This window comes from Rana temporaria, chromosome 12 (genome assembly GCF_905171775.1).
Source record: "Rana temporaria chromosome 12, aRanTem1.1, whole genome shotgun sequence".
Lineage (NCBI taxonomy): Eukaryota > Metazoa > Chordata > Amphibia > Anura > Ranidae > Rana > Rana temporaria.
The window spans coordinates 56,103,473-56,129,681 of NC_053500.1; the positions used below are offsets into that span (position 1 = coordinate 56,103,473).

Consider the following 26,209-nt stretch of genomic DNA (forward strand, 5'->3'; position numbering starts at 1 on the left):
AGCCTTCCTTGCACACTTTGTTGGAGCCTGTGGCTCTGGAGGTAGACTTGTGGCAGGAGGAGGAGAAGAAGGAGGAGGAGATGGAGAAGGACGGGCGACCTCACAAATGTCTGTATTTTTTGTGATTTTGCCCATCAACCCCATAATTAGGGCCTTGAATATGAGTGTCTCACAAAGGAGGTGTTGGCCGTTCTCCATCTCCTGCATTTTTCCAGCAACTAGGCTGGCATAGCCCTCTTAGTGGTGGGGGGTTCTTGCAGTGTGGCATGAGCCTCCCTAATGAGGGCCAGTGCTGCCTCATCCAGGTTGCTACCCCTCTTCTTGTTTGCAGGCGGATGGGAGGCACCTGTGATTGGGTGCTGGCACTGGGTCAGGCCACCTGCTGGCTGCCACTGGGCCTGGCCACCTGCTGGCTGACACTTGGTCCGGCCACCTCCTGGCTAACGCTCTCCCCTGCCTCCTCCTGCCTGCCACTTTCTCCACCCTCATTCTGGCTGAGCTCTTCCTGTGTATAAAAAAGAGACCTAGTTTTTGGTTCATCAATCACACAATTTTCAGCTCATGACTGTTGCAAATTTAATGTTAATAAATAGAAATAAGGAGTGAAAAATATTGCGCCAAACTTTTGTGTATATGTATTAGCTGCCAACACAACAAAAAAATAAAAATTTTGTGAACAAATGAAATATAAAGTGTAGCGCTTCTACTGTGGTTGGGGAAAGTAATGAAAACTAACTCCTCCCACAATTATTAATTCGGTGACACCCTGTGACGGGAAACACTAAGTATATTCTTTTCTATTCCGCGGAAAAGACTATACCGCAAGTACCTGCAAGAAAAAACTAATTCAAGTATAATGATGAATTGTTAGTGAAAAAACAACATATGCGCATAAATCATACATAATAAATCTCAAATCCTTCCTCGGTGGATCCTTATTCTATTCCACGACCTCTTCAAGCCGTACAGCAATGGATATTACTCAAAGTTATATGAAAAAAACTTTTGTCGGGATCGGCCAGCTAGAGATGATCACAGAGGGGGCTGCTGATCACTTTTATATGAACTGATTTGCTGCTACAACCACAAATAGTTGAATGGAGAAGTCTCATCTCTGTGGTGAGCGGAGTCCTCTCAGTGATTCTGGAAAGATCCTGCGCTGTCTTTCTGGAAGGATTTGAGAGATCTACTAAGAGTCCAGCTGAAGCAGTGTTAATATTCACGCACATCAGATCCACCGATATAAGGCGAGTTGGATCCAGCCGGTCCGGTAAGAGTATCCACCTTTTCTACTTCCCCCGGATGTTCTGTGTTTTAATACATTCTGTTTCTACTTCAGATCGAGAAACTGTTGGAATACTTATGATTTTCACTGCTTGGATCTTGGCAGACATCCAAGAACTTTGGCCCAGATTCTCAAAGAAGTTCCGCCGTCGTATCTCGAGATGCGCGGCGTAAGTGTAAATATACGCCGTCGTATCTATGCGCCATACCCACAGAACCAGATACGCCTGAAAATATGTTTCTTCCGACCGGCGTAACTTTTCTACGCCGGCGTAGCGTAGGCGCATATTTACGCCGGGAGCATCTTGCGCTCCCATTGATTTCCTATTCAAATATGCAAATGAGGGAGATGCGCCGATTCCCGAACGTACGACCGCCCGATGCATGCTACGTGCGGTGCGCGTAAGCTGTACGTCCGGCCTAAACTTGCCCCTCATAAAGCAGGGGCAACTTTGCACCAGACGTGTGCAGGTCAGCTGGAGAGCAGCTTCAGCAGCACCGTTACGGACGAGCTGAGCAACCACACTTGCAGGACAAGACTTCTGTATGCCAACATGCCAGGGGCATCCATGGTCATAGCACTACTAGTGTGCGCCCAGGAGCGTAGAAGGAGGAGGAGGAGGGCACGGGAGAGGATATACCGAACGCGCATAAACATCTTTTTCATGGGTGATTCGGAGGTGTATCGCACCTTCAGATTCAACACTGATGCCATCCAGGAAATAGCCACAACCCTGCATGATGACATCACCAGCCAGACACATTGCTCACATGCAGTGCAGCCACTGGTCAAGGTCCTGGCAACACTGAATTTCCTTGCCAGTGGATCTTTTCAGCGTACAAGTGGAGTGGTGGCTGGGATGTCACAAACCAGCATGAGCAGATGTGTGCACCAGGTCCCCGCAATCCTCAGATGCATGTCCCACCACATCATCAGACCCACCCAGGAGCATCTGCGGCTGAAGGCAATGGCTGATTTTGTCAGAATTGCAGGATTCCCACGCACCGTGGGGGCCATTTATTGCACACATGTGGCACTACAGCCCCCCCGTGACACAGAACACATATACCGCAATCGGAAGCATTGGCATTCCATCAACGAACAGGTGATAGTCGATGACCAAGGCCTCATATGGCACGTCCGTGCCAAACACCCAGGGTCCAGCCACGACAGCTACATATACCGTCAAAGCACCATCCCAACAGAATTGTAAAAGAACTTGTACGGGAACAGCTGGCTGGTTGGTGAGTGACATGGGAGGCAGGCATGACTGTCCTACCCCATGATGCAGACATCACGAGGGGCACATGCACGACTAACATCCTCCTGTCTTTTTCCTTACAGGTGACTCTGCATATACACTTGGGCCCCATCTCATGACTCCATTCCGGAATCCCCAAACCCCAGGAGAGGAAAACTACAATGCTGCACACATACGTACCCGTGGAGTGGTGGAACGCACCTTTGGCATCCTGAAGTCCCGTTTCCGATGCCTGGATAAGTCCGGGGGGACCCTGTTGTATTCCCCAAACTTTGTGTTCCAGATCATCAGGGCATGTTCCATTCTGCACAACTTTGCCGAGAGAAAGGGCCTGGAGATTGACATATGTGATGACCTGACCCCCCAACCAGACATTCCCCCCCTGCCCGAGGCTACCCCATCTGCTGAGGGAACAGCAGTCAGGAGATGCCTCGTGGAACGTATCTTTACACGTTAAACACACACATTCATCATGGCACAAGGAGAATGCACGCATGCACACCACTGTGGTCCCTAGCACACACACCCCACATCCTCATCACATTGGATTAGCCCAAGTGCACCGCACGGGACTTGGGAGCAGCAACGCCGCGCCAGGGCTCCAATTATGTTGCTGTACATTCATACCACATTCACACGGCCAAGGGTGACACCCCTTTGCCGGCAGGAGTGACACCCCCCCCCCCACATTCACACACCAGTCACACTAATCTGCACGCCTCACCGTGTGCATTATTACAAAAAAAAAACACTCTTCACCAGAGCAAATAAAGAAAAAATACACTCTTCACCAGAGCAAATAAAGGAAAAAAAACACTCTTCACCAGAGCAAATAAAGAAAAAAAAAATTATTTTCCCTGGCTGATGTCACACCCATGGCCACAGCTCCGCAACTGCCTGGTTGACGGTGGGGGGGGGGACATCAGGTGGAGGAGCATCCACCATGGCTGGAGGCCTGCCCTCTAATGCCACGGCAATACGCCTCAGAAGGCTGTTGGTCTCGGTCTGCACTTCCACAATGGCAGCTGTGTGGCCCTGGACGGCCTCACTCAGGGTCCGCACCTCTGCCACAAGGGTAGCCGTGGTGGCCTGCAGCTCCCCCAAGCAGGTGATGACAGCTGCTGTATTGCCTGCCACGTCCTGCAGACCATCGGTGATGTGTCCCCTGGAGGCCAGGCTGTCGACCACTCGTCTCATGTCCTGGGCCATCTCACCCATATGGCGGGTCTGCGTGTCCTGGGCATTGGTCAGGGTCACTAGCAGGTACTCCAGAACCCCCTGGTTTTCCTGGTTGCCTTCCTGGGGCCACGAGAGGCTTCAGGCTTGGCATAGGGGGAGGGACTGGGTGGGTTGGGGATGGAGCCAGAGGGATTTGAGGGAGTGGGTGTGCTGGGGATGGAGCCAGAGGGATTTGAGGGAGTGGGTGTGTTGGGGATGGAGCCAGATGGACTCGAGGATTGGAGGCTTGACGGCCGGGAAGGACCAGCTGAGTTGGATGACTCCTCCACATAGAGCGACACATTCTCACCCAAATGCTCAGCATCCTCCTGAATGACCTCCTCACTGGAGGTCTGGCCACCACTCCCCTCCACCAATGCCTCTTGGTTTCCCAGGGGGTCAGGGGCAGAATCATCAGGGGATGAAGGTGTGGGACGGGCAGGGGCACCAGATGGCCCAGCTCCCTCCTGGACATCTGCGGATGACACAAAACATTCACATGTTGGTGGACCACACACTTGTCACATATTTCCTTCCCCCCTCACATGCTACACACCAGATAGTAGAAAAAACACACTTACCTGTCCTCAAGGGCGGCACAACTGAGTCGTAGCCCGGCATTCCCTCCACTTGCACCCTGGTAAGGCAGCAGGCAACAACCTCCTCCTCAGGAGTCAGACGGACCCTAGAGGCAGGTCCACCACCAGTGCCCCTGGCATGGCTCGCCATAAGAGCCATCTTCTCCTTAACCCTCCTGCGAAGATCATTTATCTTCTTGGCAATATGTTTGGGCCTCCTCGCCTCATTGCCCACGGCATTGACCTGGTCGGTGATCCTCTGAAGGATCTCATCCCTTCTGCCCTTGCTGGTGTCCTTGCTACGGGCCCCATGGAGGCGATCATAGTACCTCTCCATGGCAGCAAGGATTATGCCTTTATCCTCTGGAGAGAACTTTATTTTTCTGGTCCCAGAACGCTGGGCAGACATGTCTACAATCAGAGCGCAAAAGTATAGCCACCAATCCACCAAACCAAACCAAACAGCTGTATATTTGCACTCGACGGGCGCATGTCTGGGCGTATTTATGCCCTGGGCGTAAACAGTGGGCCGGCGTAACTCAGGAATAACGCCAGGCATAGTTGTGAGCATGCGCAGAGGGGCGCGGGACATGCGATCACGTGACGGTGCATGCGCCGTTCGTTCGGCCCTTCATTTGCATGGGGTCACGGTTCATTTAAATGGATCATGTCCACTTCCTTCCTACTTTGAATTACGCTGTCTTACGCTGACGAATTTACGCTGCGCCGGCGCAAAAATGAACGCTTCTGATTAGAGAATACGGAGCTTGCCTCTCTAAGTTACATTGGCGTAACGTATCTGAGATGCGCTACGCCGGCATAAAGATGCGCTGATCTACGAGAATCTGGGCCTTTATGTGTGGATCAATATACATATTTATGAACACTGGATGGTGTTTTTTTCTCATGTTCTTACTCACTTTTTTTTTTAAAGGAACTTTTTTTGTGTTATTGTAGGGCACATAGGACTCCTAGTCCTTTTATAAAAGTTTTGCACATCCATTTGTATTAGATGCGCATATATATTTATTATCTATGATTTATGCACATATGTTGTTTTTTCACTAACAATTCATCATTATATTTGAATTCGTTTTTTCTTGCGAGTACTTGCGCTATAGTCTTTTCCGCGGAATAGCAAGAATATACTTAGTGTTTCCCGTCACCGATTATTAATTGTGGGAGGAAATAGTTTTTATTACTTTCCCCGACCACAGTAGAAGCGCTACACTTTATATTTCAATAAAAGACTATCATTCTGACCCCAGCAGTTTTCATTTTTGACCCAATCATTTTTGACCACTACTGTCTATTGATATGTAAAACACTTTTTGTTCAAACATAAATTTCTTATCAATATTAACATCTTTTACATCATTTTTTTACGACAATAAATCTTTTGAAAAACACGGGCTCCAGAAGTCCACATCCGGTTCTTCCAGGATGGAAGGCTCTGCTTGCTCCTCAGAAGGCTCAGCTTGGCTGGAGGGAAGGCTGGATGGAAGGCTGGATAGAAGGCTGGATGGAACGCTGGATTGAAGGCTGCAGGGAAGGGTAGAAAGTGATGGCCTCACTTCCAGCTGGTTGTCCAGAAAGCTCAATTTATTGTAGTACCACAGACTGAGTACATATGCATCCCCTGCTGCTGTACCTGATTTCTGGGACTCCAGGACCTTATTTCGCTCCCTCCTGTATGTGCCCCTCAAGTTCCCAATTTTATTGTCCACATTCTGGAAGGTTGCAGTGGGAACCTGTGTCTGCACAAATTAAAGCAGGTTCTCCAGCACTGCCCTCCTTGCTCCTTTTTTTATGTATGATTTTTTTGTTTCCCACAGAGCAGGCAGATCCCTGTACCTGTCCAGGAACTCGCTCATAAATTCAGCTTTTTTGAAAGCATTCATTCTTTGTGCAAGACAAAACAGCCAAAAATAACAATGTCAGTCTTTAAACTCTACTAATCTTTATCCCCATATAGGCCACAATCTCAAAGCAGTATATGGCACTGATGCCCCAAGTGAAAATTTTACCTTCAGTCTCACGTTCGTAGCTTACGCCTTCCTTCACACACAGAATGTAGGTACGACACATGCGTGTTAGCTTTATATACACTGCGTATGCGTAAAACCCGCCCCTGATGCCCCTTCTCTTTCGGCACGCAGAAACACGGAGAAACAGAAGGTGCATGATAATTTTAGTAAGGCCTCAAATATGTCCATTGCAGAGATGGCGGAGATGGTGGACATCTTGAGGAGGACCGACTATGATGGGAAGCATCAGCCATACACCAACCCTAATGTCAGAAAGGCCAAGATCATGACTAAAGTTGTGAGAAGTCTGCACATGAATTTTGGGGTACGACGATCCAAGGAGCAGCTCAGGAAATGCTGGTCAGACCTGAAACTGAGGAAGCACGACCAGTACTGAAGGATCAAGAGAATGCTTAAAAAAAGTAAGTATTTGTCCTGTATTCAGATTTCTATTATTACTTGCATGTTGCTCCAGGTGCTTTTCTTTGTTGGACAGTTTAAAATGGAAACTTTCAGGTTAGTGGTCACAATAATCAGTCGTAGGAAACATTGTTCCCCCACTACATACGTTGTTTTTGTTTGATACAGGGTTAACTACATTTGGTCATGCCTATTTGTATTTCAAGAATTGTATTACATTGTACGCGTTTTGTGGGTGCAACCCCTTCCTCGCAACTCAAGTAGGTGAGAGGAAGGGGTTGCACCCCCAAAACATTTCCATTGATCCCCCATGATGAAAGATAGCACATGTTGACATTAGGCATGGGATCAGAAGGAAAATACCCATTTTGCTTCACAATTTGTGTGCATCTTCAAAATTTGGCTTGTACAGGGGTTACATCACCCCCCATCTAATGAAGGCAACAGCAACACATTGTTGACATACTATAATGTCTGATATTGCCTTCACATTTTGTATGTTGAACTTTGTAAGTTCCACAGTTTTGTATGTTATGTTTTGAAACATGCCTGTTAAATAAAAAAAAAAGGTTAATTAAAGCCAGATGTATATATTTGGAAATAATGTTTTAAAATAATGCACATGTGAATGTGCACGAAGTAACATTTAGAAAATGTTCTATGCTCAATAGCATTTTTTGAAAAAAAATTGTGTTTACAGTGACAATGGTGGTTATTTACTGAAGGCAAATTCACACTTGGCACTACAAGTACACTAGGAGAACCTAGGAGACAGCTAAATATAAAACACAAGCAGTAAATCAAATTCAAGATGATTACAGGTCAAATTATTATAATTTTTTTTATAGAAATCAAGCATTTTCTGGCATAGCAATGGCCCACCTACCCGTGAAATAGTCCACATATTTTTGCCGCACATCACGGCGCTTTGGGGGGACAAGCCAGTACGACCAGGTTCCAGGGCCGGGATAGGATTGAGGCCCTGAAGTGCGGCCTCATGCCCAACACTGAGGGCATATAATTTGGCAATGTTTTCTGCAGCACACAGCACGCCATCACAATGTAATTTAGTTTGTATTCTGCCATATTGATCGATGTGTGAAACAGGCGGAACCGGCTGGCCATTATGCCAAACACATTCTCAACCACTCTTCTGGCTCTGGCCAGCCGGTAATTGAACACCCTCCTCTCAGGGGTGAGGGTCCTTTGGGAAAATGGCCTCATTAGATGATTCCCAAACCTAAACGCTTCATCAGCCACGAACACAAATGGTCCTTCCACATTGTCTTCATCAGGTGGCAATGCAAGGCCACCCCTCTGGAGATGTCAGGAGAACTCTGTCTGGGCAGACACTCCACCATCAGACATCCGCCCATTTTTGCCCACGTCCACATATAAAAAGTCATATGTCGCCGACACCACCGCCATTATCACAATACTATGGAACCCCTTGTATTTGAAATAGTATGACCCCGAATAGGGTGGTGGGACGATGCTGAAATGCTTCCCATCTATTGCCCTTCCGCGGTTGGGAAACTCCCACCATGTGGCAAACTGGGATTCCACAGTCTGCCATTCCTGTGGCGTAGAAGGAAACTGTGGAGTCAAACAATAAAAAAATATATTAGTACTTTTACACATAACATTGCAAGCATATTATAAAAAAAACATTCTGGGCAAACATCAGTATAACATTTATTTAAAGGAGTATTTAAAGCCAAAATTAGAAGGCGCAATTATCAAATTCCTCACCCCCTCTGATGGCCCATTGTAAAAATTTGGGGGGGTTCTAACTGACTTTGTGACCCCAAAAAAATACTCTCCCACTCCGCTTGAATTTAATGAGAACAAAAAAAAATCAACGTTTTAGGGGGGGAGGTTCTAGCTGAGTTTGGACCCTCCAAAAAAAGCCTCTGCCACTCTGTCTGAATTTAATGAGAACAAACACATTTGTACACATTTTAGGGGGTGTTTAGGGAAAAGCACTACAATGGAGCTGACAAAATACATTAGGAAGTGACTAGGCTAGGTGTGTATGGGCCAAGGATAGCATGAAGGGAAATATGCATGTAGGCCAAAAAAGAAGCATTAAAAGCTTACAGCATGCATGGGGACAAAGGGGACATTCACAGCATATTACAATAATGATAATTAGGGAATGAAGAAAGAAATAAAATACATTAGCATACATTAAATACATAGAATGTGATGTTAAAGGAGAAAACTTACCTTAATATAGTCCTTCTGCAGGAATTATGGCAGAACAGGTCTCTGGGGTAATGATCCCCAGAGCCTGGGGGAGATGCCTGTTGAGAACTTGAGGTCCTGAAGACTTCTTCCAGTTGCCAGGTATCTCAACATGGCAACTAGCTTCTGCTCGGCAGTGATGGCTTCCTGCAGGACGGTGTCCTGCCTCGTGATATAGGGGGACAGCAAAGCCAACAGACGGTGAAAAATGGTTTCCATCATTCAGAGATAATTCCTGAAGTCATCAGGATTATTCTCCTGGATCTCCCGCAGCAGAGGCATATGACAGAATTGGTCCCGCTGGAGCAACCAATTCTTCGTCCATGAACTCCTCCTCACCCTGTTCATGGATTGAGCTTGGGTAAAGCAAGAGGCTTAGAGGAATTCTGTCGGGAAAACTGTTGAGGCATTCAAGTTTTCCTACTGTGTTTATTTTATTGCAGTCAGCCAAGCCATTCCACTCTCATATGTCCAGTTCATTTGGCAAGGCCTTTCACAGGTGATAAGGATGACCAAGCTCTTAAAGCTGTTTGTTTCTATGTTTGATATCAAACAAAACTTTACTTACAGGGTTTATTTCTGCATATAGAAAACCTGCTTTATCACTACTAGTGTATCGGTGAGTTGTTAGGTTCATTTAAGGCATGGTCTTCACAGGAATCTACAGAAGGATCCAACAATGCATCGTCTCATTGAGCAATCAGGGCTACACTAATGCTTTCTCGTGGAATGGTAGCTTTGATGTAAAGCTTATAAAATCAGAAAGTAAAGCATAATTTTCACAAAAGCAAAGAAGAAATTGAACTGCCTCTATTCCTTTATTCCTTTATTCTGTTCTCTGATGTTACCACTTTGCAGTTCTTCAGAACTGGATCTTCAAAACAAAACTTGTACAAACTACAAGACATTTTGCAGTACAGACATGGGTCTTAGGATTGAGAGTACTTGAGGGAAAGAACTGTTAGGGACTTACCTATTATACATGACAAAGTTATCCATCTAGGGCGCAGTCAACTCAGAGTCAATACAAAAAAAACAGCGGGCTCCGCCATCTAAGCGTAGATTTATTTGAAGCAATAGTAAGTAATAAAAAAGTTAAAATTGTACTCACATTGCATAAAATCATAAAAGCATTACTAGTCCTCCTTTATCTGCAGATTTTATCAGCCGAGTAGAGCAGAGTGACGCCTGGGCTGTATATACAGAACACGTGACTGGAGATGATACAGCCAGCGCAAGAAGCAGTGATAACGGGGATAACGCCCCCTTCTCTTCCTGTCATACTCGTGTATCTTCGGCTCTGATCTTGGTTCGAGGCTGATGGTGTGTTTCATGCTTCCTACTCCGGATCTATGATCTCCAGCCATGTGTGCTGCATATATAGCCCAGTTGATTCCGGGCGTCACTCTGCTCTACCCAGCTGCTGCCTCGCCAAGCTCTGTAGATATCAGAGGACCCATTTAAAAAAAAAAAAGATATCAGAGGACTAGTAATGCTTTTAGAATTTTTTTACAATGTGAGAGCAATTTTAACTTCTTTTTATTTTTTCAACTAAATTTACACTTATGCCCTGTACACACGATCGGTTCATCCGATGAAAACGGTCCGTTTTCATCAGACAAACCAATCGTGTGTACGCAGCATTAGATGTTGGTGCCCGCTGTTTGTTTTGGTTTGTCAGTGCAAGAGTTAATATCTTAAACTCATACAGAGGAACTGCAGCCATTTCAAGTGGACACATTTATTTTGGGACTTAGCACATACTTTTACTACCCCAAACACATCTTTAGCATTGTGATTTTATCAAAATTCCACTCCACCATTCCTAGCTATCTTAGCGCCATAGCATTTCTTTTGGTAGTCAACTGGGAGTGCACTCTTCATGGGCTCATTCTCCTGCTGCTTCCTTTGTGTGTTACCTTGGGTCCTCTTGTCCACCTATTGCTACTGCTCTGGCTACTTCCTCTCTTGAGGTCTTCTCTGGAGCCCCCCACACTATAGATTCCCATACTGTGTTTCGGATCATGCAACAGTACTTAATTTATATAATATAAAATAAATGCAGCGCTAAAAGTGGAAACAATACTAAAGGAAAATAGACATCATGTATATAATCCATAATAGTTATTGGTGAACATATGTGTACAAAAATGAATGTGAAAAAAAAATTATGTATGAAAAAGTTCATATATAAAACAAGTCCAAAAGAAGTGCTCTCATGAGAACCATGTAATCCAAATTCATAAGGAATCTGATTGCACCACGTGATCCATCACCACATAAAGATGGACGCTTACCAGAATGATAGGAATCTATTATGGAGTCACAAACACCCAGTATATATATGAGACAGCAGATGTCATCAAACCACAGGATCGGGGTGTGGCCGGCCGGAGATGGAAGCAGCAGCTTGAACGCCTCGCTCATCAGGGGAAATGAACGACGGATTTAGCCTGCAGGGGACCCGATCCACACCCATCCTAGCCTGGGAAACCTCCAGGACCATGGCGGCATCTTCGAGAAAGAGGTTTACCGAATATAAACCTCAAAAGCTGACAGTATTTGCTTTCAAGCCGGCGGAGAAGGTCAGTGACATCCAAGATGGCGCCGGCCATGCCGCGCCGCGGGACTCGTACACGGATCTGCCGGTTGATGTACCGACAGATCCGTTCACCCCAGGACCCTTAGAGCTGCCCGATCACTCCCCGGAGGGGGACCCACTTACTAGGAGCCCTACCAAGGCGAAGGTGCGGTTAGACACGCCACCCCACCGCCCGCCGCATACTAAAATTGAGGCCCAGGCCTTCAACCCCCTCACCTCGAACCAGGCCCTGCACTCCTCCATGGCCTCGTTTCCTACCTCGGGCCAGCCTGTACTCGATTCCACCTTAAAGGACATGCTACTGTCGCTGCAGACATCGCTGATGTCTGACCTCTCCTCCTTGTTCCACAAAGTGAATGCAGATATCCACTCCCTGCATAATAGAGTGACGCATGTGGAAGAGAACATGTCTGCCTGTGTATCCACGGTTAATGGGGTCATAGACATGTATGACGATATCAGGGAAGATCAGAAATGGATGCGTGCTAAGTTAGCAGATTTAGAAGACAGGTCTCGCAGGAACAACATTAAAATGCGGGGAGTTCCTGAATCCATTTTACCTGCTCACCTACCCAATTTTGCAAAATAACTCATATGCCTGATTTTACCTGACGCATCCCCCAGGGATCTGCTGATAGACAGGATCCACAGGATTGCCAAGCCTTCTCATCTGGCGGCCACTGTCCCTAGAGACATATTAATGAGAGTGCACATCTTTCATATTAAAGAGAACATCATGATGGGTCTAAGAGCCAAGAAACCCCTCCCACCGCCATTTACGGATGTCCAGCTTCTCCCTGACCTGTCCAAATTCACTTTACAATTGCGTAGACAGCTTGGATCAGTGACCAAAGGCCTGATGAACCACAAGATACAGTATAAATGGAGGTACCCGGCAACACTACTCATCACCAAAGATGATAAATCCCACGTTGTCAACGACCTTGAGAAAGGCCTCAAATTACTCCAGGCTTGGGGTATTCTCGTGGAGTCACCTGCGCCTCTTCCGCAGAGGCCCGACCGATTCTCGAATCGCAACGCTCCAGTTCAACCATCAACCGAGATGTCCTGATGCTTCAGATTTTGACGCCCCTACAGGCACGCTGCATCGCACTACCCATTCCCCTGGGTCATGATGTTCAGTTACATAGACTGTTCTTCTTTGTTCTTTTTCCATTTGTCCACCCGAGTATGGACTCTATTTACCCCAGTATATTTTTTTGAGCTACTAGCTCGCCCTCTGTTTTGCCACCGTAGTGGCACGTTTTCAGACCACCGTTCTTTCACTTCTCAGTGTGCTACCTTTGATTTTTGCCCTCCTTTGCTCCAACAGTGTGCAACATGTGATCCCTTTTCTTGAACCCCTGACCTCTGAGCGTCCCCTGGTGTCCCACGCTCTTACACATACTAACATTTTACTTTCTCCACAGCTCCTTTGTTCATATTGCCGGACTGCTCGAGAACACCTCCGAACTACCAACCCCCGGCCTATTTCCGAACTAAGACCTCGGTGTACCACAGCGAACTGTAAGTTTTCTCTTATACACCGTCACGCCTAACACCACAATGCCGCTTTAGCTCCTTTCACTTAATGTGAACGGACTGAACCATCCGGTCAAAAGACACTCACTCTGGAGGACTGCTGAAGCGCTTCAGAGTGACATACTTTTCATACAAGAGACTCATCTGCTCCAATCTGATTGGAAGCACTGCACTAGTCACAGATTCCCACAGATATACCATGCCTCGTACTCCTCCAAGACCAGGGGGGTAATGATTGCGATTAGAGACACGTTGGACTTCCAACACCTTAAAACTACCATTGACCCTGAAGGTCGATTCATTGTTCTGGTGTGCTCTATCAACAAACAGACTTTTACATTGATCAATCTCTACGCCCCAAATGTCCGTCAAATCGGATTCCTACGCAAGGTCCTCCGTATTGCAAAACCTCTCCAGCTAGGGCGTCTCATAGTCTGCGGGGACTTTAATTCAGTCCCAGATCTATCCCTGGATTCCACATCTCCTGCCAAGCGGAAACCATCTCCATTGCAGCACCTCATCGCTACGTGCAATCTTTTTGATGTTTGGAGGTGCCACCACGGCTCTGAGAAGGACTATACTTATTATTCCCCTCGCTTTAAATCTTATTCGCGAATTGATCTAATTTTAACTGATAAATGGGTGTTGCAAACTGTTACAGCCTCGGCGATCCACGCTGCCACTTGATCAGACCACTCTCCAATTTCTATCTCCATTGAAGACTCAATTAAGACACGTAACTCGTACCAATGGAGAGTGAACAACTCTATATTGCAACACAAAGAATACTCATCTGACATTGCGAACCACCTCAAAGAATTCTTTGACATAAACACCAAATCTGTGGCTGACCCTGCGGTAGTGTGGAGAGCCCACAAGGCATTTATGCGTGGTATTTTGATAAAACTCTCTGCTGTTCACAAAAGAAAAAAAACGCAGCGTATAGAAGACATTACAACCAAAATTCAGGCCCTTGACATGCTTCATAAATCGTCCCCACACCTCCCCATACCAGACCAACTCCTGTCTCTACGGCAGGAACTCCGCTCTCTACTGCTCCAATCCCACGACTATGTACATCGTAAGTTACGAGCTACCACTTATTCCTCTTCTAATAAGGTGGGTAGGCGTCTAGCGCAAAGACTGAAAGGCAGACGCGTTAAGTCCAAGATCCACAAACTGTTCCACCCCCATACCCAAACTTTATTGACTAATCCCCAAGACATTGCTGACGCATTTAGTGATTACTATAGTGACCTGTACAACCTAGGCTCAGACCAGATGACACCCCAACCCACTCAAAGCGACATTAATAATTTTCTCTCCAACCTGCACCTTCCCACTATTACCCAAGACCAACTTGTGACACTAAATGCTCCTTTCTCAGAACAAGAGATACGTAGAACAATACAGGACCTCCCCATCAATAAAGGCCCCGGTCCGGACGGATACTCGGGGGAATACTACAAACATTACATCGACCTTCTGGTGCCACATCTAGTTGAAGTATTTAACCTTGCTGCCTCCTCTTCTTTTTTTGATCTGGAAATGCTTAAAGCCCTTATTGTTACCATACTGAAGCCAGGGAAGGATCCGTCTACTCCCCTGAATTTTCGCCCGATATCCCTACTCAATATAGATGTAAAAATATACTCTAAAGCCATAGCGATGAGATTACTACACATTATGCCCTCTCTCATACACAGGGACCAATCGGGTTTCACTGCAGGCAGGCAAGCGTCTGATGCCACCAGACGTCTACTTAACATCATCCATCACGCAGAATCTACGGGAACGCCTTCTCTGCTTCTCTCCCTAGATGCAGAGAAGGCGTTCGATAGGGTTCATTGGGCCTACCTCACTTCAGTACTACAAAAATTTGGCTTCACTGGCCGTATCTTTACTGCGATTATGGCACTCTACTCCACCCCCTCGGCCCAAGTCTTCGCCGAAGGTATGACGTCCCATCCCTTTACCATCTCCAATGGCACCCGTCAAGGATGCCCTTTATCCCCCCTTATTTTTAACCTGTCGATGGAGCCCCTTGCTTCCCGTGTTAGAGCCCTCACATCGATCTCTGGCATGCACCTAGGTCATACTAATCACAAAATCAGCCTGTTCGCTGACGATGTGATCTTGATTCTCACGAACCCGGCTTCTTCCCTGGTGGAGGTACATCGGCTACTTACCTGGTTTAGTAAGATATCCTACTATAAGGTTAATGCGACTAAATCGTTTATCCTAGACTTGAACTTAGATGCTACCACCAAAATTTATTACAAATGCAATATGATTTTCAATGGGCCGAGAAAGAAATTTCCTACCTGGGAATCAAGTTAACCAGATCTACGAAACTGTTGTTCACCTCTAACTTCCTACCTCTACTTCACAAAATATGCACAGAATCTATGCAAATGGCCAAACATGAGCTATCATGGTCAGGCAGATTAGCGGCCTTTAAAATGATGTGTTTCCCACAAGTCCTTTACTTATTTCGAACACTATCCATCCCGTTGCCTCTATCGTATTTCAAGTCCTTACAAACGCTTCTTAATGCCCTCTTGTGGAAAGGTAAAAAGCCTAGGTGTGCCCAATCTAATTTAATCAAACATAAACTGGCAGGGGGAGTAGGCTCCATTGCCTTCGAAGACTACTACCTGGCCTCTATCCTGGCCCAGTTGCCAGACTGGTTCAACCCCCAGCCCAAAACCCTTTGGGGACAAATAGAATCCTCCCTCCTACATACCAAAAATTTGAAAGCCTGGATTCTGAGCATTCCGTTAAACCCTAGAATGCCCTCGTCTCTTCCACCTACAATGCGGGCCACAGCGCTGGCCTGGAACAAACTGGTCACCCGCACGGGGGACAATCCCCCCACCACCCCTTCCCAAATACCCTTAGATTCGCTTCATTTCCTCTCTCCAGATCTGCCCATCTCCAGATGGACGTCACAAGGAGTGATGTATATGAGGGACATCCTGCAGGGAGCACACCTCAAACCTTTTCCTCAACTCCGCATGGAGTTCTATCTCCCGTCCTCAGAGTGTTTCACCTACATTAGAATCTCCCACTGCCTGAAAGACATCCCTCTTCCCCTATATGCCGTCCCACCTAAAACATGGATATTTCTCTCAGTTGAGGTTTCCAAAACTAAAGGCATATCACATTTTTATAACACCCTCCAGAACAAATTAAACTTCACCAAACTACCTGTGCATACATTATGGGAATCTGAACTCTCTCAAACCTTCTCTGACAAACAATGGTCCTCCGCCCTTGGTACCACATACAAATCCACTAAATGCTCCACGCTGTGGGAACTCACCCAAAAAATTACACTCCGCTGGTACATGACCCCGGCCAGAATAGCTACTTTTAACCGCAAGGCCTCAGATCTCTGCTGGCGGTGCACATCTGCCAAAGGCGACTTACTCCACATTTTCTGGGCTTGTCAGAAGATCCGACAGTTCTGGATAGACGTTTTTCGCCTCCTGTCCTCAACTGCTGGTACTGTGATCAATCCCACTCCTGAATTGGCGCTACTGAGTCTCACAATAGAGAATATTCCTCCCCCCTCCAAATACGTGACGTCCCACATTCTTTTGGCATCCAGACTTTGTATTACTCGGCTGTGGCGTTCGGAAAGGCCACGATAGTTACCCAAACAATAGATCTGGTTAACTTGCACTACTCTTATGAATGCATTCTTGCTGCCGTGACAGACCAGGCTGACAAAGTTCGGAGGGCTTGGTCACCATGGTCCTCCGGACCCAGAGCTGTCCCTTTACTGTAACCCGTTTCTGCTATGTGTTACTTTTCTCCTTGAACTTGCTGTTTTCAAATGTTCGTTGGTACATGTGTGACAGGGCTTTCTCCTGATAGGCCACAAAAGTGCTCCCAATTGGGGTGGCCTGTCAGGAACGGAGCCCTCGACTATGCGCCTGCACTATATTTACCAAGTACCCTCGAAATGTCTATGCAATAGAGGTCTAGTTATAATTCACACATTGACGTTGCACATTGTCATGCAGTTTCCTATGTTTACTTTGCTCGCACTATTTTCAGATATTGTACCCTGTATGCTACTGATGCTTGTATAATTTTACTAAAACTAATAAAAACGATTGAAGAAAAAAAAAACACAGGATCAAAGATATGGCAAATTCAATGGCAGCTCATTTTTGAGGCTTAGATTAGACTGATGGCCATTTCTAAGAGATACCAAGGCTTGGCTGCTCATCCAACCGGATATGACACAGGACGTGAGATGCATCTCTTGATCCTGCCGCCCTTTATGAGATCGAGGCTTGACTCTGTACATGTATGGCAGAGTCTATGTATGTGCCATCGCCACGCTAAGCTTTTCCTGCTGTGTACATACTGTAAGCTGCTTTGTTTCCATGCTTCCTGCTGCTTTTGGATTTTTCTGAGATGCTTGTTAATTCATTGACACTGTGAGTACCTTCAATGCCCCTGTTTAATAATAAAGTTTTATATGGATTTACACTAAATGGATGCTCATTTCATTGCATATCCATTGTGGAAACATGTCCTTGTACATCCACGGAGCTTCAATTAAATTTGCCATATATTTGATCCTGTGGTTGGATGACATCTGCTGCCTCATATATATATTGGGCGTTTGTGACTCTGTATTAGAGTCTTATCATTCTGGTAAGAATCCATCGCTATGTGGTGGTGGATCACGTCGTGCAATTAGATAATTTATGAATTTGGATTACATGGTTCTCATGAGAGCACGGACACTTTTTTTGCACCTGAATTTTCGGATACTTATGTTCACCAGCGGCTAATGTTTGTCAACACATTTTCTTCTTCCAATTAGTACTTAATTTATGTTTTTTATTTGGAGGGGCAAGCCCAAGAATCCCTACACATCAGTGGGTGCCAGAACATGTCCTATTTGTTCATGGTCCCTTAAAGGTCATCACATTTCAAATGGCATTACGGGTTTCAGTGTTTAGTTAGTCTGTCGTGCTACCCAGTTTGCTGCTTCAGAATGACACAGTTTGCCCTAACCAAACCTTCATGTGACTCTTTAGAGGATGTTTACTATACCTGGAGCCCCTACAATCTGGTGTAGCTGTGCATGGTAGCCAAATGGCTTCTAATTAAGTTTTGACAGTAAATTCTGGAAATTATTGGTCTCTATGCAGAGCTGCACTAAATTTTGTTCTCTCTAGCCTTAGTAAATCAACCCCTTTGTATCCCAGCCTTGGGTCTAGGATAGGAACTATAGCTGGCTTTGAGACTATACATCATATGGACCCGACAGCAGGGGGGGGGGATTTACACTGGGATTGCATGTAAATCTGACAAGCAGACTCCTACCTGTCAAATGGAAGCATTTGGGCGGCTGTGCTGCTGCCCGATTGCTTTCACACACCCGGTAATCGCACCCCTCCCCTGCGTTTGCTCCTGCCATGTATTGTGGGCTTCGTTTGCTCATCTGCAGGCCCAGGACTGACATAGCAGGTGCTGCTGAGTAGAGAGGACGGAGCAGAGTAGACCCATGTCCACTCTCCTCCCCTCCTTGTTGCTGACCCAGAAAGCGGTGCATTTGATGTCACTTTCGGGTTCGCCTCTTAGTTTGCAAGAATTTCATGCAATGTGATCTGTGATACACATGTTACATATCACCCCACACACTGGAGTGAGAGCAATATTTCTAGCACGAGACCTACTCTGTAACACTAAATGATAACCTATAGGGGGCTTTTAATCACTTCCCATCCGGCCTATAGCAGAATGATGACCGGGCGGTGGTTGTGTTATCCTTTCAGGATATCTCCTAGCACATCCCCGCGGGGGCTATCGGGATGGCGCGTGTCCCTCGGACACATCGCTTCCCCGATCATGGTAAACGTTTACAATGTGATCGGCTGTGTTCAATCACAGCTAATCACATGTGTTACCAGAATCGGAGGCACGCAGCATGGCGATCGGGCATGGCACCTGTCCTTCGGACACAGCTCTTCCCTGATCAGGATGAACAGCCAATGAAATTGGCTGTTTACCACGTCACTGGCTGTGTCCAGTCATAAATGTAAACATTAAGGAGCAGTTACTTTCTGATCCATGCCCCTTCCATGCATACCATGTCAGATGATGAGAGCAGATGAATCATTCAATTCTGGTTCGGAATAAGAGCCTGTGGGGGATAGTGGATCAGAGTCCGAGTCAGCGGAGGAAACTGTCCTAAAAGAATAAAGAGATCAGGACCAAGATCAGAAGACCTACCTACCACCAGCAGTGCCAGACCCCAGGAAGAGGAGCCCAGTACCAGTACTGGAATTACACGCCAAACCCGAAGAATCCAGGCCCAGTCCTACCTTTCCAATGCCCTGGCAAACCCCTTATGGTTTCCTGCCAACTCAGGATCCGCTATATTTCCCCTTTCATCGCACAGCCAGGTGTGCAGCCCAACACTAACATTTTTTCCCAATTAGATTATTTTTATTTATTTTTCCCACAAGCTTTGTTGCAGAATATGGTCGACCAAACCAATCTGTATGAAGAGCAATTTATTGCTGCCAACCCCAATTCATCCTACGCCTCCATGTTCCAGTGGCGACGTCTCACACTGGATGAATTTAAATTGTTTTTGGGCCTTACATTTTAATATTGGGCTTAAAAAACAGAATGAACTCCATGGCTATTGGTCCATAAACCCCATCCACCACATGCTGTCATGTCCAGGACACTTCAACATGATTATGCATTTTCTACACTTTAACAATAATTTGCAGTGCCCTCTCCAAGATCATCCCAATCACAACAAATTGTACAAGTCCCCCCCCCCCCAATAAATTCCTTTCACCAGCAATTTGACAAAGTGTTTATCCCAGACCAAATAATTTGTGTGGACAAATCCCTTATACATGCTTCAAGCAGTATATTTCAAGTAAGAGAGCCAGGTATGGGTTGAAATTGAATACATTGTGTGATTGAGCCACTGCATATGTGTATACCTTCCGGATTTATGAAAGCAAAGATTCCCAGCTCCAGCCCCGTGAGTGCCCCACATATATTGGAACCAGTGGGAAAATTGTCTGGGAGCTGGCATACCCCCGTTCAAAAAGGGGTACCATTTATTAATAATTTGGTTTTAGAAATATCAAGAGCCTTCAAAATTGTGATCTGTAGTCAGAAAACGCCGGGAGGTGCTACTTAGATGTTAGGTCTCTGTATGTGACCAGGCTGTGTAAAGTCTCAAACATGTGGTATCACCATACTTAGGAGGAGTAGCAGAATGTATTTTGGGGTGTAATTTTTGTTATGTACATGCTATGTGTTAGAAATATCTTATAAATGGACAACTTTGTGTAAAAAAAATGCGTTTTCATTTTTTTACACACTTTTTTACGCACTTTCCAAAGACTTCTTGAAACAATAAACCATTTTAAAGATGTCATTATTTTTACGCATTTTCCAAAAACGTCTGGAAAAAAATAAACCATTTAAAAGACTCATTATGTCTCATAGATTATACGTTGGAGTGTTATCTTTCCAAAATGTGGTCATTTTGTGGGCAATGTTATTGTCCTGGTGCTCCAGGGCCTTCAAAAATGTAATAGGTGGTTGAGAAATGAGATGTCTAATTTATGCTTGTAGAACGCCTGAAGGTGCTACTTCGATGTTGGGCCTCTGTATGTGACCAGGCTGTGTAAAAGTCTAACACATGTGGTATTGCCATACTAATGAAGAGTAGCAGAATGTATTTTGGGGTGTAATTTTTGCTATGTACATGCTATGTGTTAGAAATATCTTATAAATGCACAACTTTGTGTAAAAAAAATGTGTTTTAATTTTTTTATGCACTTTCCAAAGACTTCTTGAAAAAATAAACCATTTAACCACTTCCCGACCTCCTCATGTACATTTACGTCGGCAGAATGGCACGGACAGGCACAATCACGTACCTGTACGTCCTCTGCTAGACGTGGGTGGGGGGTCCGATCGGGACCCCCCCGGTACATGCGGAGGTCGGGTCCGCTCGGGGAGCGATCCGGGACGACGGCACGGCTATTTGTTTATAGCCGCTCCGTCGCGATCGCTCCCCGGAGCTGAAGAACGGGGAGAGCCGTGTGTAAACACGGCTTCACTGTGTCGGCGCATCGATCGCGTCATTCCCTTTATAGGGAAGACACAGTCGATGACGTCATTCCTACAGCCACACCCCCCTACACTAGTAAACACACACAAAGTAAACCCTAACTCCTACAGCGCCCCCTGTGGTTAACTCCCAAACTGCAACTGTCATTTTCACAATAAAGAATGCAATTTAAATGCATTTTTTGCTGTGAAAATGACAATTGTCCCAAAAATGTGTCAAAATTGTCCGAAGTGTCCGCCATAATGTCGCAGTCACGAAAAAAAAAACGCTGATCGCCGCCATTAGTAGTAAAAAAAATAAAATAAATAAAAATGCAAAAAAACTATCCCCTATTTTGTAAACGCTATAAATTTTGCGCAAACCAACCGATAAACGATGATTGCGATTTTTTTTACCAAAAATAGGTAGAAGAATACGTATCGGCCTTAACTGAGGAAAAAAAATTTTTTATATATGTTTTTGGGGGATATTTATTACAGCAAAAAGTAAAAAATATTGAATTTTTTTCAAAATTGTCGCTCTATTTTTGTTTATAGCGCAAAAAATAAAAACCGCAGAGGTGATCAAATACCACCAAAAGAAAGCTCTATTTATGGGGAAAAAAGGACGACAAACAGTAAAAACCCCTTGGGTCTTTAGGCAGCAATATGGTCCGGGGCTTAAGCGGTTAAAAGACTCATTATGTTTCATAGATTATACGTTGGGGTGTTAGCTTTCCAAAATGTGGTCATTTTGTGGTCAATGTTATTGTCCTGGTGCTCCAGGGCCTTCAAAAATGTAATAGGTGGTTGAGAAATGAGATGTCTAATTTATGCTTGTAGAACGCCTGAAGGTGCTACTTCGATGTTGGGCCTCTGTATGTGACCAGGCTGTGTAAAAGTCTAACACATGTGGTATTGCCATACTAATGAAGAGTAGCAGAATGTATTTTGGGGTGTAATTTTGTACATGCTATGTGTTAGAAATATCTTATAAATGCACAACTTTGTGTAAAAAAAATGCGTTTTAATTTTTTTATGCACTTTCCAAAGACTTCTTGAAAAAATAAACCATTTAACCACTTCCCGACCTCCTCATGTACATTTACGTTGGCAGAATGGCACGGACAGGCACAATCACGTACCTGTACGTCCTCTGCTAGACGTGGGTGGGGGGTCCGATCGGGACCCCCCCCGGTACATGCGGAGGTCGGGTCCGCTCGGGGAGCGATCCGGGACGACGGCACGGCTATTTGTTTATAGCCGCTCCGTCGCGATCGCTCCCCGGAGCTGAAGAACGGGGAGAGCCGTGTGTAAACACGGCTTCCCCGTGCTTCACTGTGTCGGCGCATCGATCGCGTCATTCCCTTTATAGGGAAGACACGATCGATGACGTCATTCCTACAGCCACACCCCCCTACACTAGTAAACACACACAAAGTAAACCCTAACTCCTACAGCGCCCCCTGTGGTTAACTCCCAAACTGCAACTGTCATTTTCACAATAAAGAATGCAATTTAAATGCATTTTTTGCTGTGAAAATGACAATTGTCCCAAAAATGTGTCAAAATTGTCCGAAGTGTCCGCCATAATGTCGCAGTCATGAAAAAAAAACGCTGATCGCCGCCATTAGTAGTAAAAAAAATAAAAAAAATAAAAATGCAAAAAAACTATCCCCTATTTTGTAAACGCTATAAATTTTGCGCAAACCAACCGATAAACGATGATTGCGATTTTTTTTACCAAAAATAGGTAGAAGAATACGTATCGGACTAAACTGAGGAAAAAAAAATGTTTATATATGTTTTTGGGGGATATTTATTACAGCAAAAAGTAAAAAATATAGAATTTTTTTTCAAAATTGTCGCTCTATTTTTGTTTATAGCGCAAAAAACAAAAAACCGCAGAGGTGATCAAATACCACCAAAAGAAAGCTCTATTTATGGGGAAAAAAGGACGACAAACAGTAAAAACCCCTTGGGTCTTTAGGCAGCAATATGGTCCGGGGCTTAAGCGGTTAAAAGACTCATTATGTTTCATAGATTATACGTTGGGGTGTTAGCTTTCCAAAATGTGGTCATTTTGTGGTCAATGTTATTGTCCTGGTGCTCCAGGGCCTTCAAAAATGTAATAGGTGGTTGAGAAATGAGATGTGCAATTTATGCTCGTAGAACGCCTGAAGATGCTACTTTGATGTTGGGCCTTTGTATGTGACCAGGCTGTGTAAAAGTCTAACACATGTGGTATTGCCATACTCATGAAGAGTAGCAGAATGTATTTTTGGGTATCATTTTTTCTATGTACATGCTATGTGTTAGAAATATCTTATAAATGGACAACTTTGTGTAAAAAAAATGCGTATTCATTTGTTATCCAATTTTCCCAAAACTTCTGGAAAAAAATGAACCTTTCAAAAATGGGGTCTGCTTTCCAAAATGGGGTCATTTTGTGGGCAATTCCATTGTCCTGATGCAATTTATGCTTGTAGAACGCCTGAAGGTGCTACTGTACTTCAATGTTGGGCCTGTGTATGTGGCCAGGCTGTGTACAAGTCATACTCAGGAGGAGTAGCAGAATGTAGTTTGGGGTGTAGTTGCAAGCATGTATATGCTGTGTGTAATAAATAACCTGTTAATATGACAAGTTTGTATTAAAAAAAAAAATTCCCAAGAATTGTGGGGAAAAAACTCATAATTTCTCTTACTAAATACCTTGGACTGTCTACTTTCCAAAAAGGGGTCATTACATCAGGTATGATCAGATGAGATACATTTTCAGTGATTGGCACCATAGCTTGTAGACTCTATAACTTTCACACAGACTAAATAATATCCACTAATTTGGGTTATTTTTTACCAAAGATATGTAGCAGTATAAATTTTGGCCCAAAATTTTGAAGAAAAATGTATTTTACAATAATAACTAAAAAAAATCATTTTTGTTTTCAAAATGTTCGCTCTTTTTTCACTTATATCGCCAAAAAAAAAAAAAAAACGCAGTGTTGCCTATAATATAGGGTACTGAAGTTTTTCACGGGAGCACACAAATTTAAGGTTTGGCATGTTGGATATCTATTTACTCAGTGCAACCTCTTTTATATTTTACCCACAAATTGGGTAGTTCATTACATTTGTGTGCCCTAAAATTAACTTTAGTGTATTTTTTTTACAGAACATTTTGCGTTTCCTAGACCTCTGCAACAATATTGTGTGACATAAAAAAATTAGAACTACCACTATTTTATTTTCTATGGTGTCTGCTTTAAGATAATATATAAGGTTTTGGGGGTTTTATGTAATCTTCAGGCCTAAAATTAAAACAAAGGTTATATAATCACTTTAAGTTATACTCTTCGGAGCTCAGTATGGAGAGCTCTGAGAACCCCCCCGCCCTTCACAGCACACAGGGACAGAGATGAGGCTGCTGGAGGTCCCTCCCCTGTCACCATTTTTCTCTTTGTGTCAGGAAAACTTGTCAGAAGTGATTCATGCGGACAGCAGAGGACCAAAGCAGCAGATAGAAATGACACTTAGCGCTCTTAATTAAGACAAGTACACACTGTAGAAGGATATGCTTTGATCATATCTCATGTCTGAGGGATATCACTGTAAGCAGCTACAGTAAATACACCTTTTTATACTTGGCACTGAGGGAGTGCTGGGTAGGATCTAGGAGGGGGATCCACTCCTCCCCTTCCAACAAGAGTAAGGGGCCTAGATCTCAACCTCCTGACCCACGACTTTTTTTTTTAGGGCAGGTAAAAAGCTAATAACCTTCCCTATATCTTGAAGTATTTGCAGTGGGCAAAACGTTTTATACACATGGTTTTCTAGAAAGAAATAATAAAGCAAATTCAAAAGACACCATGGCCTACTAAATAAAAATTATCACATGCCAAATAACAGATATTTTCAATGATAAATTTACATTAACATATTTTTTTTATAGATAAGCTATATTTATTTATAATGTAATGCTGTCTGGCCCCAATAAATACCTTTAAAATAAATATATGTCATTTTAATAGATGTGAAAATATCTGCTTTTCAATGCAACCTTGAGAAAACTGCATTCAGACAAACACTGAAAACATTGAGGGCTATAACAATCTACATCTATTTGTCTACAGTATGTATCTTGCACAAATAAGCAAACATTCACAATATACAGTTCAGAAAACGAGGGCATTTATAATGGAAACATACCAGTTTTCACCCGTAACATGTGGCAGTGGTAGTGGTAGGTATCCCATTTTTTCTTCAGGGTGTTATTTTGTCTTTGATTGGTAACTATTAGAGGGAAAGCTAAATAATCTACTGTGTTCATCCCTTTTCAATCACAGGTAAGGATTGAACAGCTGATTCATTGGGTAGCATCACATAACTATTCTCGGAGTGGGTTACTATGGCAACTCATTCAGTGACATCATTGAAGAGGACCATTGCAAGTATGTAAAACTACACAATACAGTACATTTAATGGGGTGCCAGGGTCTGTGCATACAAGTAAAAATTACACCAATTATTTAGCAAAGAAATCCCAGACACACAGAATAAAAGAAGAAATGTAATGTGCGACCCTTAATTACATGTGAATAATGCTTAGTCCTCTTTTTTCCTCACGTAGCTGCAAATGGTTTCATATCAAATAATAAATTACAGATGGCCTTATTTAAAAATTAGTGATTGTAAACTTTTCATAGGATAATACATCTGCTTCCTCTATAAGAAAAGCTGTCATGTTGCTGTGGTTTAGGTTACAGATGTATTTTTTTTAAAACAAGCTTTAAAATAAAAGAACACCACCTCGTTGATTGCTATGGATAACAAGCAAACAGGCCCTACTGACCACTATAGCTGTAGACACTGGGGTTATTTACAAATGGTAAATCCACTTTGTGCTACAAGTGCACT

General features: G+C 44.3%; 1 protein-coding gene across 4 annotated transcripts in view; it reads right to left on the reverse strand.

Annotated features, from left to right (window-relative positions):
* Positions 1-25,666, reverse strand: part of CFAP97D1 (CFAP97 domain containing 1) — a 229,961-nt gene extending 204,295 nt beyond the window's left edge. For all 4 annotated transcript variants that reach the window (XM_040331561.1, XM_040331563.1, XM_040331562.1 and 1 more), the window contains exon 1: positions 25,502-25,666. In XM_040331561.1, the coding sequence (XP_040187495.1) occupies positions 25,502-25,622 (121 nt within the window). In that variant the 5' untranslated portion in view covers positions 25,623-25,666. The remainder of the gene's footprint in view (positions 1-25,501) is intronic.
* Between the last annotated feature and the right edge of the window lie 543 nt (positions 25,667-26,209).